Source organism: Parasteatoda tepidariorum, chromosome 1, assembly GCF_982258835.1.
Source record: "Parasteatoda tepidariorum strain Cologne lab strain chromosome 1, Ptep-v5.0, whole genome shotgun sequence".
In the NCBI taxonomy this organism is placed as follows: domain Eukaryota; kingdom Metazoa; phylum Arthropoda; class Arachnida; order Araneae; family Theridiidae; genus Parasteatoda; species Parasteatoda tepidariorum.
Window position 1 is genome coordinate 11,365,754 of NC_141755.1, and position 21,030 is coordinate 11,386,783.

At 29.2% G+C, this 21,030-nt stretch overlaps 1 protein-coding gene across 2 annotated transcripts in view; it reads left to right on the plus strand.

Moving 5' to 3' along the window:
- Window positions 1-11,686, plus strand: part of LOC139424771 (lipopolysaccharide-induced tumor necrosis factor-alpha factor homolog) — an 80,822-nt gene extending 69,136 nt beyond the window's left edge. For both annotated transcript variants that reach the window (XM_087159171.1, XM_016054303.4), the window contains exons 2-5: window positions 2,479-2,507; window positions 8,172-8,328; window positions 8,806-8,965; window positions 11,512-11,686. In XM_087159171.1, coding sequence (XP_087015297.1) covers window positions 2,498-2,507; window positions 8,172-8,328; window positions 8,806-8,908 — 270 coding nt within the window. In that variant the 5' untranslated portion in view covers window positions 2,479-2,497 and the 3' untranslated portion in view covers window positions 8,909-8,965; window positions 11,512-11,686. The remainder of the gene's footprint in view (window positions 1-2,478; window positions 2,508-8,171; window positions 8,329-8,805; window positions 8,966-11,511) is intronic.
- The last annotated feature ends 9,344 nt before the right edge of the window (window positions 11,687-21,030 follow it).

Consider the following 21,030-nt stretch of genomic DNA (forward strand, 5'->3'; position numbering starts at 1 on the left):
ATGAGTTCTGTTTACTTGCAGCTTATGCCCAATAAATTAAACTTATTATTTTTCTTAATTTTCTTCGTGTTTTGTTGTATATATATATATATATATATATATATATATATATATATATATATATATATATATATATATATTCGCAGTGCACATTTTGTTAAAATAAACTATTTCCTGGATTTGTAAAATATTCAATTGTACTTTGTACTTTAAGAAAATAATAATAACTAAAACTCTGTAATACAGAATGTGTATCAGAAATTAGTAATTTTATGAGATTTATATCTTCATAACTATTCAAATATAGGAAGTTATTTTTTATTTCTCTTGAATTAAGTTATTTATATTTCAAAATGTTAATCATTTTGTCAAAACCCATTAAGCTCCATTGTGTCAAAGAACAATACATATTTTGTTTAATTTTTTTACAATAATTGCATTTAATAATGTACGTGTGAAGCATTATAAAAGATTTTGCCCTAAAATATTAATTAGTTTAAGATTCAAACTTCCCGCTAAAGCTCCCAAATCGGAACTTATGAACAGTAAGGTTGTTATCAACTACTTTAAATAATTATTTAAATCATCTTTTAACTAGAATAGAAGATAACTAACTTCTAAAGATCTTCTACAATTATAGAAAAAAATATACTTTAGGACTGTGTTCAAAAATGGAATAGAAAAAAAAGTTATAAGTTTTGGCCTATTTTCATTATAAAAAATTTAAACTCAAGAAATCTTTTTCCTTTTCATAGAAATATAATCAAATAAGCTTATATTTAGTGATGCATTATTTGAAATAAATGGTGGTTACAATCAATGTTCCTATAATCGGAGCTTTGGCGCATAGTGAGTTAAAAAATATAAAATTATTATAATTTTTGTAAGCCCATTTTTTTCATATGTTAATCGTATTGAAATAATTGATTACTTTGACATTCATAAGTTCTTGAAAAAAAGTAAAGTTTGGAAAATAGAATGTGCAACAAAATAAGAGGGAATAATAGAGAAGTAATTTTGCTCGTTAACGATGTCTAATGATAACCGTATATCTTTATATTTGTTACCGGCAAAGTATGAAACGCCGGCATTGTATAGAATGACTAGGCATTGTATAGAATGCCTGACGTTTTTTGGCAAAGTATAAAATGTGAGAAGTATTACATACTTTGCCTAGGCATTGTATAGAATGCCTAGGCATTCTATACAATGTCGGATGGTATTTAGGCAAAGTATGAAATAAACGTCCTGATGAAGTTATTACGCAAATGATGTGCATGTTGTTGTGAATGAGCGACATCGGTGGTTGTTGACTTTCACCGGTGAATGTTGACAATCACATAGTCGCTTTGGTGAATGTCCGAAATATTTATTACATCCGATATTATATTAATTTATTCGTGGATATAATTACATTTATTCAAGATTTTAATACTTACTGACGATAGATTAGAAGAAACATCAGTGTTTGGAGTATCGGGCAAATGTATACCTGGCAGTGACCCTTGATCTTAAAAAAACATCAGTGTAGAGTATACCGGGCAAATATATACCGGGCAATGGCACTTGATCTTAAAAAAAACAACAGTGTAGGGTATACCAGGCAATGGCGCTTAACTAGATCTAGTATATATTTCGGACATTTACCAAAGGTCCAGTCATACTAATTCCAGTTAAATGCCATTGCCCGGTATAAATTTGCCCGGTATACCATGCACTGATGTTTTTTGTAAAGTGAAGTGCCACTGCCCGGTATACACTACACTGATGTTTCTTCTAATCTATCGTCAGTAAGTATTAAAATATCGAATAAATGTAAAACTACTAATTTCGGTCATTCACAGTAACATGGATTTCACAAAAATAAAAATGTTATTCTGAAAAAATACTGAGAGTGCCATTGCAAAACGTTGAAAGAAAATTGAATCTATAGAATACTTAGGAAATGTGTGAAATATAAATCATTTCATACTTTGCCGGCTAATTTTAGGCAATCTATACAATGCCTAGTCATTCTATACAATGCCGGATTTCATACTTTGCCGGTAACATATCGATTATGTATACAATATAATGAGACAAGAGACAAACAGGAAATGATTTTATCTATATAAAATAAAGTTTTTTATATTTAAAATTTTTTTATAATTAACTTTAAATTGTAATATTACAAAACACAGATATAAAGGCCTGAGGCCGATTTGATAGGCCACATTTTCGAATTGTTCAGTACTGTATTAATATTTTGGGGGACACCACGATTTCCACGTAAGCAGTAAGTTTTTGTTGTGTATAGTACTGTTTCCTAGCGGAGATTCCAAAGACTTGTTAAGAACGGATTTGGAATAGCAATAAACAGCTTAATATAAAAATTTAACCTTTGGAAAATGCATGATCTAACTCAATACTACTCCAAACCCTTAACATTTTTCTTTATTGTATTTCCGCAAAATATTTATACATATTTTTTTATTTCAGCTTTTTACTGCAGTGAAATATGGAGCAAAGTATGTTAACTTTTTTATGTTATATTTTAAAACAATATTTTATATTTGCATTACATTTTTATATTTATATATTTCTCGCATATATAATAGGCAATTTTATTTATTATTTCCTGAGATTTGGTTCGTATTACACAAGTTTTTAGCAAAGCTGCTAGTTGTTAACATTTCTTCCTGCTTTATCACTAAAAATAGAAAAAGAACATGTTTTATGTTCCATAATATTTCAACTGTTTCGTCCAGTTACACGCTCAATGTTATAAATCTATTTTATTATACACCATTACTTTGGTTATTGTAGGAAATATTTTAATTTTTTTAATGAAAAGAGCATTTGTGAAATTAAACTTTTTTTATAATTATCGTTTGTGTATTTTTCCTAATATAATATTCTAAACGTGTCAATCTTTAAAGTTGATTTTTTAACCATGCTAATAAAGTAAAATTGCAAATTAAGTTGACATATAATATAAAAAGACACGTTCAAAGTGTAATTTATTAAAAAAAAACTCAATGTGTAAAAATTTATCCAAGTTTTATTACTAACTACAGTTAAATAAAAAGAAATTTATTACAGTCAGCTTAAGGCTAAAAGAAACAATCGTTGCAGCAAATTCATGTGACGGGACAAAATTTATATTCTCGGAGTTTTTAATTTTAGTTCAAAAAGTTTTCGAAAGATGGAGCTGTAAGTCTCTACCCTTTCATTGCGACAATTGAGAGCTGCTTATTTCTGTATTTAAATATTGTAATTTTAACGTTCATTCATGAAAGATTTCGAAGCACTTTGAAGTTGTTTTCAGTTATTTTTTTTTTCTTTTTGATTTACAGGTTTTGCTATCTGTTGTGTCATCCGTCTGAAAAGTTTTGACCTGAAATCAAAAACCCTGGAAAATAAAATATATGTTCTGACACATGAATTTTCTGCTAGACTTATTTTTTACCTTAACCGTTTTCCGATTATAAATTTTGGAAAATCGTCCGTCTAGTTTAGGGTTCCCTGTATATTCTAATAAATATTACTTTTAACATCAGCTCATGTTGAGAAAAAAGTGAAACTTCGGAACTTATTAATCAGTTCTTAGCGATTCTGCCGCCGCAAAATCCAAAAACTGTTACTAAAAATGATTCAAAAGCTTGACACTTTATCTCCTTTTATTAATATCTTCATAATGAACTCAGAAGAAATCAACCAAACAGAGGGTGCAGTTTCAGAAATTCTTCTAGCATTAAGAACCGCTTTCAAAAATTATATCAAATATCTGTTATTTTTCATACAAAGATATGTCATTCGTATCCGTTATCACATTTAAAACTTAATCTAATTTAATTAGCAAATCCTACCCTTATTTACAGACAAACGTAAGAAATTTATCTAACGGACATTTCTGTTTGTTTGCATCACGAAAAATCTGGAAGGTTTTGAATCATGAAATCGGAGGATGTTAAGAAGACAAGACCAGCTTAAAGCTTTCAGAGAGGAATGAAATTAAAGTTTTTTGAATGTTCATTAAAATTTAGTAAAATTTTTTTTTATATAGATTCAAGATAGTTAGGAATTATACGAGGGTTGTAAATTAAATAGTGGCAACTTAACCTTGAAACTCACAGAAGGGTGGGCATGCGCAAGTAGGATATGGGAGAGGTGAGGTGGAGCTGTTGTCGATGTGTAGCGTGCAAAATACAGTCGATCTGCTTAGAAGGGTAGTTGTTGTGTGGCGTTAAAGTGAGGAGTTTCGTTTCCATCGCTCTAAAGCATGTTTTCAAAAGGCTTAATGACGAAAAAGACGAGATGCTTGAACCCATCGTTCTACTGACCAATACGGTAAAGCATTTGCGTCACAGGTTTCCACTAATCCTGGATAGCATTCTGTTGCATTTTTGCCACGGACAACCTCGATTTTAAGCGACAACCGCTGATCACCTTTTGAAAACATGCTTTACAGCGATGGACACGAAACTCCTCACTTTAACGCCACACAACAACTACCCTTCTAAGCAGATCGACTGTTTTTTTGCACTCTACACATCGACAACAGCTCCACTTCACCGTTCCCATATCCTATTTCGCATGCCCGCCCTTCTGTGAGTTTCAAGGTTAAGTTGCCACTATTTAATTTACAGCCCTCGTATGTCGAGCAAATAATGGATTTCCAGCGCAGTACAATGCTAGCATAAAAAGAGTTCAGGGATACAAGAAGTACAGGGCTAGCACAAATGTATTTTAAATATTTATACTTTTGAAATTATTACATACATTATAAACGAAAAGTTTGTGTGTAACTGCATAGATCTTAAATATCCCGATACATTTCAAACAGCATGGAAAATTCATATCGTGCATTTGAGTTCTTACTTTTTAATTCTGAAGAATTTTCGACAGTTATTGCTATTGATTTCTCCATAGTTTTTAAATCCGATATTTTTATATGATATTAATTAAAGCAACTAATCTCCAAACCAAACACGCATTTGAGAAGTCCGATTCGCGTGATTTCGTAATCGATCTTTTTTTCGCAATTACTACTACGGGTTTTCTTAATTATTTTTATAGTGATGATTATTTACAAAATGCGAAAAAGGTAATAATTGTGCATCCCCCCCCCCGACCAAATGCAAGAATATCACCAATAATATCAGAATAAAAAATTATCGCATGTTCAATTAAAAAAATATTGTAGTTTTTTTTTTAGTAAACACAACGCTTTTGTTATTTTAAATTAGTAACATATATTATGTATTATTAAAAGTATTTTGCTAAAAGATATCAGTGTTAGGGAGTTTTGTCGCAGATAGCTCGAAAAAATTCTGCCACAGGGATTGTACTAAAAGTTCGTTTTTTCTCAGATAGCTCGAACAAATTCTGCCACTGAGATCATATATGGCAGTACTTTTACTTTCGTTACTTGTACCGCCGGTACAAGTAAAAAGTACGTACTTTTACTTGTACTTCGTTACTTTTTAAATTCAGTACTTTTACTTGTACTTTCGTTACTTTTTTAGGGAAAAAGTACAAGTATTTGTAACGGAAATGTCGAATGAAATCGTTACTTTTTTCTAAAACTCGGTAAGCTTTCTAAAAATAAAAAAAATTTAATTAAAAAAAGTTTGCTGCTGGTCTGGTATTTTGCAACAAATTTAATTGGTTGGAAGAAAAAGCTAGGGAGGAGACTACAAAAAAATTGGAAAGAATTGTCCAAGCTGAACATCCTGCTATAACTAATAACGTAACAGGAAAAAAAAAAACCAGGGATTTTAAATTTTCTAAAGCTGAAAACATCATACCAATCAACAGCGGCAGAAGTATTTATGGCATGCATGAGCTCAAATGTCGAAACGGAAAGCATATAAATTTTGAATCGATATCCAATCTTAAAAAAATTATATGTGAAATATAATACTACAGTGCCTTCTAGTGCTCCCGTGGAGCGCTTATTCAGCGTGGGTAAGCACGTTCTGAGAAATTCTCGTGACTCTCTGAAAATTCAGTGACACCACTCCAATTATTTTGCAAAATGAAAAAAAATATTAATTAGCAAGTTATTTTCATTCATTTTCGAGTTTTATGCATTTATTTAATACATTTTAAATGAAAAACGTTGGATTTTGTTATTACGTTTTTCAATTTTCTTTTTGAACTCACTGATAATACATTTTTGTCTTAATTCACTTTTATCTAGTACATTTTTTACTAAAATTATGTTTATGCCCGACCTTGTCAAACAACGCCCAGTCAAATCTCTAAGAACTTTTGAACTATTTGTGCTATTGAAAACTATTATAATTGGTTTTTTAAACTCTTGAAATTTCGAAGGTATTAATTTAGCCGCTGATACTAAAATTCGCTTACAAATTTTAATTATTCCATTAGGCAGAATTGCTCGGAAAATGATTTTCTCGCATGACTTCAGCATTAGCCATTGTTACAAATGAAACTGTGGACTGTTCTGTTTCAACTTATACTGCACATTCAATTATTTTTTACTAGCTCAAAGATCACAAAGCTTTCTGAAACACAGTGTTTGCTTTGTCTATTTTTCTGCTTTTAAAACGCGTTTCTATAGAGTAAAACAATTTTAAATCAATGGTAATTGAAATAAATAAAAATAATAAACTAAAAATTAAAATCAATAGATAAAATTTCTTCTTCGTGCAAATCCACAAAAATTTGATATTAAAATTATATTTATTTTTAAAATTATATTATACGATTATATTATAAAATTATATTATAATATTCTTCCGAATTTAAAAATAAATTAGTGTCCATAACTTTCAAAATTAAAAATAATTAAATAAATACGATCAATATTGCAAAAACTTTAAAGAATATAAGAATATTATTCAATAAAATTTTAGGTTACTTTGAATTTTCGATTTTCTAGAAATGTACTTTTAAATCGTTACTTTTTTTGTTTAGTACTTGTACTTTTACTTGTACTTTTTACTCGTTACTTTTTAAAATAAGAACTTTTTACTCGTTACTTTATTTAAAAATACTTGTACTTTTACTCGTTACCTTTTAAAAGCAACGTTGCCATATATGACTGAGATTGTACCAAAAGTTTGTTTTTTCAATTACAAATATTCGAGGTGTGACCTTCTTGATGCACGACAAACACGTAACCTGTCATCAAGTTTTGTTCAACTTTTAATTTTTTTTAAAAAAAAGAGATCCTTTATAAATCATTTTTATCATAAAAGTCGCTCCGCAAATTAAGCAGATCCTACCATATTATTTTATTTAAAAATGACCCTTCACAAATTATTTTATCATAGAAATAGAGCACTTCGCGGACGTTTTTACCGTAAAAAAGAACCTTCTCAAATTATTTTATCATAGAAATAGAGCATCTCTCGGATGCTTTTACCGTAAAAAATATCCTTAACAAATTATTTTATCATAAAAAAGGATCCTTTACAAATTACTTTACCCAGAAAATGCCTATTTGTTATTCGGCTATTCTCAAGAACCGGTTTCAAAGAGCAAATATTTTTATAAAATTTTAACTCAGAATTTAGATTATTAGATAAATTAAGGTTATTAAAAATATTACCTTAATATTCAAGGTTTAATTATTAATGTATGAGTATGTAAAATAAAATGTAAGTAATATGCAACATTACATTACATATATAATTATACTCATAAATATTAAGAATCGAACTTAATCCTGACAACAGAACAAATTTATTGAAACACATAAACTTTTAAACAGTTAACTATAAATGATTTTATAGAATGTTCTATAAACTTCTAGAAGACGTTTAAGTAATAAATTGAACCTTAATTTATTTGTCTTGTTTTTCAAAGGTTTACCATTTCTAACATCTTGGAGGGAGCGAACCTGGAATCTCCAATTTGCCAGAACAAGATTTTTAGCCATCTAACTACACTGACAAACTCTTCACCTCATTTGTAAAGATGTTGCTACTTAAAAAATCCTTAATTTCTGAATTTAAGTAACTTTTCACAAAGAGACACTTTTTTCATAGTAATCTGATGAAAACTCGAATAGATCCGGAATGTTGTTAGAAATAACACGTGACGTATTTTTTAATACAGTTGCATTCTATGTATATTTATAGAAAATATACCAAGATTCAATGGTTAAGTATTTGATAACAGTATACTTTTATTTTATAATTTTTGTGTCTTTTTCCTAGCACCTCAACCAACTGTTGTGGTCATGCCTGTAGCTCCCTTTGGACCCGATCCTATGCAAATAACGTGTGGAAACTGCCACAAAGCTATTGTAACTACAACTGTCGCTTCTAATGGTGCTTATGCTTGGATAGCAGCATTATTGGTTTGCATGTTATGGTAAATAAAACCTACCATTTTTTTTATCTTAGTGCATTCCTCTTTTACATGTTTTTGCATTCACTTTAAATGCTCTCATGTGAACTAGTTTATAAGTTAATTGTTATATACGCTATATCCCTATTTCACTTTTTAACTCTTCCTCAATCTTCCTTAATTCGTCCTCAATCAGTCCTTCTACTCGGTGAGATGTTCTTTCACAGGAAAAATCTTAGCAAGACTATTGGAGCAACATGACGACGAGCATACGAATTTCTTAAATGATCTAACAATTTTTAATCCAGGAATCATTTTGAACTATAACCATTGCATTGTACGGTGAGCAATATCTTATGAAATCGGCTTATTTGACCCATATATTTGGTAAACTCAAGTCGAGTTTCTGTCAAAAGAAGGTCAATCATTTAGTTTTCCGTAGTTAATATGAAAAATGTAGTATACTAATCATATAAATTAAAAACCTTTGTTTCCCTACAGCTGTCCTCTTTTCTGGGTACCTCTTTTTAGTGATTCTTGTAAAGATGTCCAACATCAGTGTCCGTCGTGTGGAGCATACCTTGGTGCTTACAAGAGAATTTGAATTCAACCAAACTGGACAAAGTATTCTTATTGTGGATTATTTTTCGGTGTTTTAAAGGTATAGATTTTTTAACGCCTTTTCTACTTGAAAAAAAATATATTGTTATTACGTTTAATATTAAATCTCAAACTTAAGGATTTAAAAGTAAAAATATTTTCTCTAATTTTTGAAATACATAAGAATATTATCAGAAATTTATTAATTTTAAACACAGCAGTATTTACCTTACATATAGTAATCAAGTGATTTTTCAATGCATTTTTTTCCTTTGAAAAAAAATGAATTTGTTTTTCTACGCTGTAAAAATGGTTGCTCAAAATCACGAAAGGTATAAAAATTTTGACAAAACAGTATGCTGGGTAAAACTCCGAGCTAGTATTTTGTCAAATTGAGGAAGTTAATATCGTCACTTGTTTGGGAGGTAGTACTTTCGCCAGCGGCATTAAGCTTAGTACAACGTATTGATTACAAGATTGATTAAGAAGTGCAACATAAAATAAAAAGAGTTTGAGTGAGTAATTACTCATTCATGATCTCAAACCAAAGCTTGTAGAATTACTACAAATGTTAACCTCTGCACCATTCTGTCATTTTGAGTAAATGGTTTTAAACTGAAATAAAATTTTTTTGAAAAACTCCCGCAATGCATTGAGATGCACGAATGAGGAAATAGTTTCGCCAAATTTTTAATATTGGTTAGTGATACTAATATACTGTTAAAAATATATAATCAAAATTCTCGAAAATATCTTCGTTTTTGACGAAAATGCTTTCTAGCCAATGCTCCCAGCGAACATTTTGTCAAATTGATGAAATTATTATCTTCATTTTTTCGAAAATACGAATTTCGTCAAAAACATGTTTAATCCAACATATCAATTACACAAATTATAATAAATAATACACTTTTAAATATCTATTCATCATTGGATCACTCAATCATCTATTGGAATCAATCCCAGAAAATCTAATTGACTAACAGAATTGATCCCTGCCCAATAGCGTCATTAAGTGTTAACGGTTTTGAATTCAGGTGGAAAATGTTGTAGAATTCCCAGAATGTACTAGCATGACTCACGATTGAGAAAACAGTGCCTTCAAATATTCAAGAATTTACTTTTCGTCGAAAGTCATGTGATTTTTGATTTAATGATTTTCAAAAATAACATTCAGATGAAGGGTAGGGTTGTCGAATCGTCAGAAATAAAAGTTTTATGCTTCAGGACAGTGGTCGGAAGAAGCGCACGACCTACAAGTAGTGAAACTACTGTAGTCGCTCCCTTTTTATGTAGTGTAGTGTGTTACTTTTTTTTAAAAAAAAGAAAAGTAGTGAGTAGTGTAATACAGAAAAACAGTTGTTTGTAGCGATTCCTAGCAACTACTTTTTACATTAACACAGTAAAATAAACAGACAGAACTAACTCTATGAATTTGATTTGTATAAAATCTTCGCGGCTCTGTCAATGGACGCAATTTGGTTGGTTCAAATGCCACTTGCCACACGGGCAAGCCTGCTTGATGAAACCGAGCAAATTTAAAGCAGAGTGTGCGTTTCTTGTTTTTCAGTGGCGCCATCTATGGCCAAGAATTCGATTATTTTTGTTTTACGTTTTTTAAACGCCCTTAAAGGTGCTTTTTTTATATGGTGTTTGTAAAAAGTGCTCAATTTTTTATCTTTTAAAAAGAGATTTTTTCTTTGCGTTTCGATTGTCGTTTTAAATTACAAAAAATTCATGATTTTTATAATTTTCTCTGCAATATTTATCAGAAACTAGTTATTTTATCATAATTATGCAAAGTTTTTGAATTTTTATTGATTTTATGTTTTTAAATTAAGAACTTTAAGAGGTAGAAAAAATGATTTTTGTTATTGCACAGTTCCTAGTTAAGATTTTTTTTCACAAGAATGTCCTGTAGCGTCACGTATAACTAATATTTGAGTTAAATATTATGAATAATATATAATTTATTACCCTTGGTCACATTTTCACATGCGAATGCACACTTGTGAAATATTGATGTTATTTTTAAAGAGGGAAACATATTTTCGATGCACTTCATTTCATAGAAGTAATAAGAGAACATTAAACACCTCACGAAATTGGAATTTATTGACTATTTCCTAACATTTTTTTAACTAAATATTCACTGTCGATAACAGCATAAAAAGTTGGATTAAATGAACAAATTCTAAAAAAATGCTTCAGAATAACGAATTGGCTCGTGCAAACATGAATAAATATTTCTGAATAATTCTTCATGTTTAATGCAAGCCAACTTTTCATTCAAAACAATTATGAACCTAGGAGTAAATTAATTTCTCGTGCAAAGTTTGGTTCCTTAAAGTAATGAAATATTGACTACCTTTTGAAAGTTTGTTGTCACTGCATTTAAAAAAAAAGAGGAGTTGTAGTTAACTACGTTTGTAACAAAGTAGCTGCAATTGTAATAAACTTTTAAAAAAATGTAGTTTTTCCGACCACTGCTTCAGAGTTTAAAGATTCGTTTTTAAATTCATCAATTATAGTTTATGTAAGTCTTAATCACTAAATTATAATTCGAAAAGTTTTAAGGTTGCTTATTTTCTTTTTTTTTTTTTTCAGATTCATAGTCCTCATATTCCTACCCCTGTTTTCAAATATTAAGGAAAATGCTGATAAATAGTGTTTATAAAGAGTTATAGAATTTTTGAGCTTCTTTTGGAACTACATATAAATAATATGTGATTTCTTGAAAACTATATAAATGTGAATTTGTACGAGTAAATATTTTTGCTTATGTGATTTGTATTTTTTTTTTTTTTTTAGTAAGTGTGCAACTTGTGTTTTATTTCTTTGAGATTTTTTTTACTTGTAGTTTTACGGAAAAATTTTATATTTAAAAAGGTTTGTCATAATTAAGAGCATTAGATATAGCACTCGGCTCAAAATCAAGCAATTTAGTTCAATCGGTGGAACCAGGTTTATTAGTATACTGCTCCTCTTCACATATTGTAAAAACTTTCGTCATTTTTGACGAAGCCGATTCCTGGTATGTGCTATGAGAGGGGAAAAAAATCAAGTGATGAAATGACTTCTTCAAGAAAACAAATTTCATCAAAGTTTTTTAAAAAAATAAATCGTCATTCTATTCTCCCCCCCTCCCCCCCTCCCCCCCAAAAAAAACTTTAAAGTGCCTAATCTTCTTAAAAATCCTTCCTTAATCCTTTTCTAATAATCACTTCACTTGGGCTCTCTAACCGTGGCACAACACAACAAAAACAGATAGAAAAAAATGAATGTATTACAATAACACCCAAACTGGGAAACGATCTCCGGATCTTTCTGGTACAAAGCCTTGACCGCCATACAATCGATTGGCTTATTTTGTCGCTTTATTTTTGATTGTCTAGAGCAGTGGTCGGCAAACTTATTAGCCAAATATGAACTTTACAACAATTTTTTTTTAAAAATTGGGAGCCAAATCTGCTTGTTTAGTAAACTTTTATTACACTAAACAAGTAGTACACTAAATAAAATTAAATTTCATGCTTAATAAATATTTATTAATGCGAACAAAGTGCTTGCATCTCCTTGGAATGATTCCAAGTTCTCATCAATAACGACGACTTCTCAGTTTACTCTTGATAATGTTCATGCTTTAAAAAGATTGTTCGTATGTATGTGTAGAACCGAAAAGGGAAAGAACAGCAAACACGAGCTTTTTCAGCTGATCGTAAGAGTCAGGAATACTATTCCAAGCGTTGAAAATGATCATGTCTTCCTTCTCCAGGTCATTCAAAGCAGACCACTTGTGTTGAGATCACATTTTTTCTTCTCCAATATTTCCAATTCAACACAAAGACGTTCGAATTTAGAGCGCCATATCTCCTTGTTTTTTAAATCCAGCAATCGTATTTCAAAGCTACCAATGTCAATTTCAAAAGGAGAAAATTTCAACTCGGTTATCGTAGTATTGAAAGGATTTTCGACAAATGCTGAAGTTGCTCTACTGTTTTTTAATTCCTGAAACCTGCTGAGAAATGCTTCCCTCATATTAAAATTATTGCAAAGCATCGGAAGAAAACTTCATACATTTGGACAAATAGAAGTTATCAAAAATCGATTACAAATTTTGTACCACAAACATACATAGCAGGTGTAATAAAATCGTATAAAAATACCTGTAAGATGCGCAGCTAGATTGAAAAATACAACAACTTTTTAATAAGACAGGACAACGGAAGACACGGTAGATAAGACAAAACTGTTCACACTGCAACTGCTGGTCTGTGAATGAGTAATTGACGGTGAAGTCACCGTGACTTCACCCTAAATGCACAGCGATGATGCTTCGATTTTAAACATTTTCGTCTTACATTTGAAATTTCGCTTTTCGCCATAAATCACGTCATTTCGGGACGAAATGATTCTTAAAATTAACGAAATACTTGCACAAGGATTGCTCAATTATCAAGAATGAGAGTGCACCACAGAATGAACAAAAGTATCCTCGGTGGTTGACCAATCAAGGGTTTGAGTCCCCTAGCCGATATACTCAAGTATAGGTTTGGGGCCTCTCAATTTCATGCAATGTAAATTTCAGTCAAAATGTTCCTCAAAGTAGAGTTAGTCTTTTTTTTTTATTTTTATTAATGGCATTACAAAGACAACTGCAGACAAAATAAGAGGTAAACAGAAAAAGCTATAACCAAATTACAGTGAACAAATAAAATGAAGTCTCTCTAGAGTTGGATCTGTATTCGCGATCGCAACGAACTATAGGGGGCGTTGTTGTATGAGACAAATACCTGCGATTTCTATATGAACAGTCATTCAGTTACTGTTGAGACGCCTTTAATGTAGCGTGTAGCATTGCAGCGTTCCTTCTTTATAGTGGCTCATTAAATTTAAAAAAGAAAAATACTTAATATTCTTTCTTATGCAAACGGAAACAAAATGGTATCTCTTTTTTTTTCAGAGAAGGAACATCCAAAACACATCAGAAAAATGTTTGTAAATAAGCAGAAAAAAATATGTATATTCTTATTAGAGTTAAAACCTTATGCCTGAGAAATAGTTTTACCAAATTCAATGATATAGCATGAAAGGTTAATTAAACTTTAACTTAACATTTAAACTTTACATTCCATGGTTTTAAGAATCATATTACTTCAAAAACTAAAATGAACAAAAAGTGGGACATAATTTTATATAATTTAATTTTGTAAACAAAGTTTTTTGACAACAATTTATATCAAAAATTTCAAGTTTCAATAAAAATCATTATTTAGAAACTAAAAACGTAAAATAAAGAATGCTTACGAAACAAAAAACGAAAAAATTCTTTTTTGACGCCATTTTTTAGTGCTACGAAAATGCGTCTTTGGAATTCGCCAAAAAAAAAAAAACAATTTTATTTTTTCAGGAGCGAAATATTTTACCGAAAAAACGAAAATGTACCAATTCCCATAACATGAAGCTTTATCTTTGTAAACGTACGTTTTGGAAATGTAATTTCATTTGAAATCTTATTTATTAGAGTTTATATAGCGACCAAGTGAAAGAAAATAAAAGATTGTTTTGAATCTATGCTAAAGTCTATATCTACCCATTTTCCACCAAAATCCGATTCACTACTTTGATTTTAAATAAAGTGTTTCATTTTATGATTTGTCACAAAAATTTTAAGTGTAGATTGGCGGCACTTAAAAACCGCCAAATCTGTAGCTGCGCGGTGGCGTTAATACGTAAGTATCGAATTTTTATTCCATACTTTTCTGAATCATAATACTTCAAACATTAGAATATGCAAGAAGTATACATAAACACATAATGTTATACCATTTAATTTTTCAAAAAAAGTATTTTGACAACAATTTTTTTCAAAAAACTACACACTAAACAACGTAAAATAAGGAATTCTTATTATAAAAAACGATTTTAAAAATTCTTCATATTGAAATAAAAACTTTCATATTGTTTCTTTTTTTTCATTCTTATAGTTCTTAATCAGACGTCAAAAACCATTCTGTAGAGACGATCATCAAATAAGAAAAAGAATTACAAGCAAATTTTTTATTATAAAAATCATAACACTCACCTATTTTATAAATCCGCAGAATTCCAAGTGAAATACTCTTCGTTTGAAAATTTTATTTTCAAAAAATATATGCATAGATTATCCCTTTATTACTTTTAGATAACATACCACACATCAAAATTTTATAATTGTAATATCTCGATGTGAATTTGAATATGTAGCTTAAAAACAGAATAGCTGAATTCTAGTTGAAATTATTCTTAGTTGATTGTAGAATCAAAACAATTATTGATACCCTGAATGATATGTTAGTATTTTAAAAATATGTCCTCTGTTCAAAAATTTCATCTCTAGTCAACAGAAAAAATTTTCCACTTAAAACAAGAATAATTGCACTACTATCATCCAGCTCTTAAATATCGTAAACTGTCATCATATGAATGGTCTGTGTATTTTGGTTTTATTTACAGGAATTATTATTTTTTTTACCAGAGATGTTATTACCGTACAGTATGATAATTTTACTCTGATTTCTTTTTTCGCTGTGCACTTAAATGTCGGAATTTAAAATATAGAGAATATATTCTGATACCCCACTTAGAATACAAAAAATTTCATGATTAACGTATTGATAAGATTGTAGAATTAAAACAATTATTGATACCCGGAATGATATGTTAGCATTTTAAAAATATGTCCTCTGTTCAAAAACTTCAAACTTCATCTCTAATCAACAGAAAAAATTTCCACTTAAGACAAAAATAATTGCTCTACTATTATTTCTCTAACATCAATATTTTTATCACTATTTTGAAATACATTTTCTTTGCACGGTAAGAATTTAAAAAATTTAAAGGAAATATCCTTACAAATGAGCAAACAAATTATTTTAATTCTTTCAACAAAAATAAAAAAATTACAGTAAATTTAACTATACTTGAAATACTGTGTTCTTTCTTTTTTCTCAAATATATTAAACACTTTTACGTGGAACTTCAATAATATTAAATTGTTGCGGGCAACTTTAATTCAGATGTTAAATTTAGAATTTCTATTTATTGTGCTGTCACGTTTAAGAATTACTTATTTGCACTAAACTATTTAATTTAATACCGTTTTAAGTTGGCGTCAAATTATAGACAAGTACTGTAACTTTGAAAAAAGTATGAATTTACTAGAAATATTTATCTTGGGATTAACCAATCTATTCACAATGCTGTTTTTTCAACATATAATTATAAGTTAAAAACAGTTTTGTTGTCTATAATTTGAATTATAGACGTCAAATTATAGACAAGTACTGTAACTTTGAAAAAAGTATGAATTTACTAGAAATATTTATCTTGGGATTAACCAATCTATTCACAATGCTGTTTTTTCAACATATAATTATAAGTTAAAAACAGTTTTGTTGTCTAAATCTTATTGACGTCTTAATAACTAAAATTCTAATTCCACGGCACCTAGAAGAAATCTAACAATTTTTAAAAACATTAATTTCTTTCACAAAGGAAAAAAATGGGAGCTTCTTTAAACCTTTTAATAGGTTTGTATAGAACTACAACAAGAAAATAAGTAAAGAAATACTGAAAAAAAATGCTATTTCTATTATTTTCATTCTTCAAAAATAACATCAGATAAAATTGAATATTATTAACAAAAATAGTGCTGCCATCTAGTTGTACAATAAAGAAATACAACATGAAATTAATTTCTTATCAATTTAAATGCTAATATTGAATCATTTGATAAAAATAATTGACTTTCAAACTAATTATTGAATATTGAGTTTTCAAGTTTATAAACAAATCCATTACTCTTAACGGAGACAAAGTGGATGTGATGATTAATAGTTGAGATGTTTTGTGGCATCTATTTTAAAATTAGTATGATAAGCAATTAAGTTAAAACAGTTTTTCCCAACTTCTTATTTTTGAATTTTCTAACTGTTTTATCATCAGAAATTGTTTTACTAGAACACTAACAGCATTTTAATTATATATTATTGAATATTTGTAGAAATGTGTTACAACACATGTCATTTTTGTTACAATACATGTTTTTATCAAAATTGTTGAAAATTTCTTAAAAAAATAACTAGAAATTTGGCTAATCCTCTATATCAGTGGTTCCCAGCCTGGGGGCGATCGCCCCAAAGGGGGCGATGGAGCTTCTCAAGGGGGCGATAATCCTTAGGGGGGCGATCAGGGGGCGACGAGTACTCCAAAGATAAAAATTGCTAATAATATTAATAATAAAGGCTATTTGAGAATGAAATTAAAAATATATATGAAACCTATGGTTCTGGTGTAGACAAAGAATTATGATAGTTAAAAATTTAAAAAAAATTCAAGTGCAGGATCGTTTTCGTCATACGTTTTGGTATCGCAGGCGGAAATCTGATAAGTCACTCTGCTCTTCTGAGCAATAATACTGTTTCCAGGCGTATTGATGAGATGGCCGCAGACGTTGAATCAAAACTCATCAAATTTCTGAAAGAAGGTAAATTTGCGTTGCAGATTGATGAATCAACCAAGGGCGGCGCCAGTAGGGGGTCAGGGAGGGCTGGAGCACCCCCGTCGGGCATGGCCAGCCCCCCCATCGGGAAAAATTTAAAGTCTCGTCAGGAAAATAGTCTGGTCACATTTTTTTTCTAAAAAATGTCAAAAATTCATTTACAAATGCCTAATTAAAATTTTTGTAGTTGACTTTTTATTTATTTATTTTTAAGAATTAGTAACAAAATTTAGTAAAATATATTGTAAATTCTATGTAATTGTAGTTTCACTGCACTACTCCTAACTTTGCTCATACATTGTTAAACAAGAGTCCGGATGCGATCAGACATGGTTGAAATTGAAGACTTTTCGAAGACCCATAGAAATCCTTTCCCCTCAAACACATCTTGATTTTCTTGGAAACTTATCTTTCAAACTGCTATTCTTTTTTCTCGAGAACTGAGGAGGGGATAGATAATCACCCCTCTTTACTGGGAGAATAACTGACAAAAGCCTGAGGGACAGAGAGAGAGAGAGGCAGGTCCTCTTTACAAATCCTTTTTTATGTAACATGTTTATTAATGGTTTATGGGATCACATAATTGCTTTGTGAAATTTTCAAGCAAAATGAAAGTAAAAGAATTAAATAAAAAAAATTCAGTTTTAATTTTTTCATTTTTTTAATACTTTTAAATGAGGAAAATCATTTACTTATTCGGATTCAAGGTTTATATTTTAATCAACGCATTAAATAAGCAGTCGGAAAAAAAGAAAAACAAACATTAACAAAATATTTGTAATTTATTTTAATTTTTTTGGCAGATTTAATTTATTATTTTTTTTAATCATTTTCTTAGTAGTAAAAAGATTGTTGATTGATTCAGAGAAACAATTAAACTGTCCGTATTCAATATCTTAAAATATATATTAATCAACATAATAGATTCTCATTGACTTATTTTATGTACAGTGTATGAAATGGAAAAAGGGAACACCTTGATTAACTTTTGATTTAATCGTATATTCACGTATAAAGAGTCAATACCATATTTTTACGAAAAAGAGCACTAAAGCGCATTTTGTTCAGGATAAACATGCAAGTTTGTCAAAAGTTTAGTTTTAGGTTTTTAATTTTCAAAATGCGGAAACAGCCGCAATCTGGAAGATGATAGTGTCCAAAGTTATGGCAAAAAGAGAGATGGAAAGTTTGGGTCCTTTAATTTTAACTTCATGCTTCGATTATTGCGCATTATCTCGAGAACTTCTTGAGTGTATTGAAAAATGTATACATTAAATTACAAAAAAAAGAAGAAAAAATTATGGACAAATTTTTAAGCAAAAATAATTTTAAATAATTATTTGTTATTTTTTACTAGTTTATTAAATAATAATAAAATATATTGAATTGCATGTTCTACATATTTTTACATCCTTTTAATTTCAAAACACAAACTTTCAGAGCAATCGATCGATTAGTTTCTGAGTTCAAATTTTAAAAACGTCGGTTTGTTTAAATTTCATTTATCTTTTATTCAATCAATTTTATTCAAATTTTGTATTTTACAATTTAAAATTACCTTCCACAAAATAATATAAAAATTTGTATATCTTGCTATTTTATTTTATTCTATCCGTCGTTGAACAGCTGACCTAATTTTCGGGTTTACGACTACTAAAGTTTAACTCCATAGCCTTGTAATTTTGAACCAGAGCCATTTTTAAGGATGGGCTCATTGGGTCCTGGCCCAGGGCCCCGAGTTCTGATGGGGCCCCCGAATAGTCTAAAATCTCATTGCATTAATTTTTTTTTTTTTTTAAAAAAAAAATTCTAACTCATTTATTATTTATAACTCAAGAGGGCCACCAGATCCCACTTTTTTCTTCTTTTTTTAAAGTTTTATTCAGAGATTTATTCAGATTATTTTTTCTTTTTTACATAGTTGGATGCTTTTCAAAATCTAATCGAAGTGCTTACAAACATAAAATAATTGTTATTCTTCTTTTCTAACCAAAAGAGCAATAAAACGCTTTTTCTACTGATGAAAATATCCCCACTTTCGTAGCTACCACCCACAGAGTTATTAAATAGCCTCCTCACTTTACACTGTGAGAATATGTTTTTAGCTTCTTGATATTGCCTAGGGGCTCTTTTCTCCTAACTTCGGAAATATCAGATATCCACAGAAACACCCTTTTGTTTGATTTCTGGTCATAAATTTCTAAGAAGAAAACATTTCTAGGGCTGTAGATAGGGGGAGGGTCTTGTTAGAATCTGTCTTGAGATTTCCATACTGTCCTTAAATTGGGACTCGTTCAATTCGAATTTTTCTCTCTTACAAAATTTAGAAGATATTTTTTCTAATTTATTATAAAAGCTTTTCTTTCCTTTAATCATCCTAAATGTTTCAACTAGCATAATTGTTTACTTTATTTAATTATTGTAGTTGGTTTAATTCTGTTATTTTTCAAATCAATCGTAAGAGAATGAAATAGGAATTTCTATATCAACTTTTTGTAGGATATTAAGAAGACATAAATCTTTCACATGGAGGTAAGCAAATGTTTCTATTAAATCAATTTTGGTAAATCAATCAAAACGTGAAAGATTTGAGCAGTTTTTTATATATACATTGAGATTTTTTTGTTTTGTTTATTTATTTAAATGGCGGGCCACTATTCAATTCCCTCTTTGACTGGCCTGTTTGCCAAAACTCTTGATTTGGTCTGTTCCGGATAAAATTGATATAACAAATGTAATTTAATTTTAATTTTACTTACTGCTAATAGACAGAAACAACATATGATTTTGTTTAATAAAGCATTGAAATCAAATGATCATCAGCTAAAAAAATGTTACAACATGAGAAAAAAATTGTCTAAAACTCCTGTATGATCAAATTTTCCATGTTTCCCCTAAATATGAAATATGTTTAATTTGTAATATTATAGTTCGTACACGAAATTAATTAATTTAGTTAGCTTACGATTTTATTGTTTATTGATCATTCTATTTTTAACTCCTTTTTGTTGTTATTATGTGTTTAAAGTTAATAAGGCTTCTCAATTTTTTCATTAATAAGGCTTTTAAATTTCCTAATCAAAGTCGAAGCAATTTCTTAAAGTTATAAATCGAAACTATATATAAAAATTTGACAGCTTTGTTTTTATTTTAACCGTGTGCATTTAATTTAATGAAATAAAATTAAATAAAGAAGTGAAAAAAATGTAAATAAATGACTAAATAAAAAAAAAAAACTTCGCTGTCATATCATCTTTTGAATAATTTGAGTATTAATAAGTTATATAAAAATAAGCAAATTTTTAGTTTAAAAGGTAAAAAAAAAATTTGATTTGTTTAAAAGGTAATTATGCTCCATCATTCGATCATGAGACTATTTAATATCTGTTCCTAAGGATCAGAATTCTTTTTCATTTTACTTTATTGTAAAAATGATATATACTTAGTATTTTCATGTGATATGCTGCAGTTTTAAATACCTAAGAGATGATTGAAATTGTCAATTCAAAAATCAATTAATATTTAAACAATTAATACGTAAAAAAATAATTGTCGCAAGCAAATTAATATTAAGTAAGAACGAA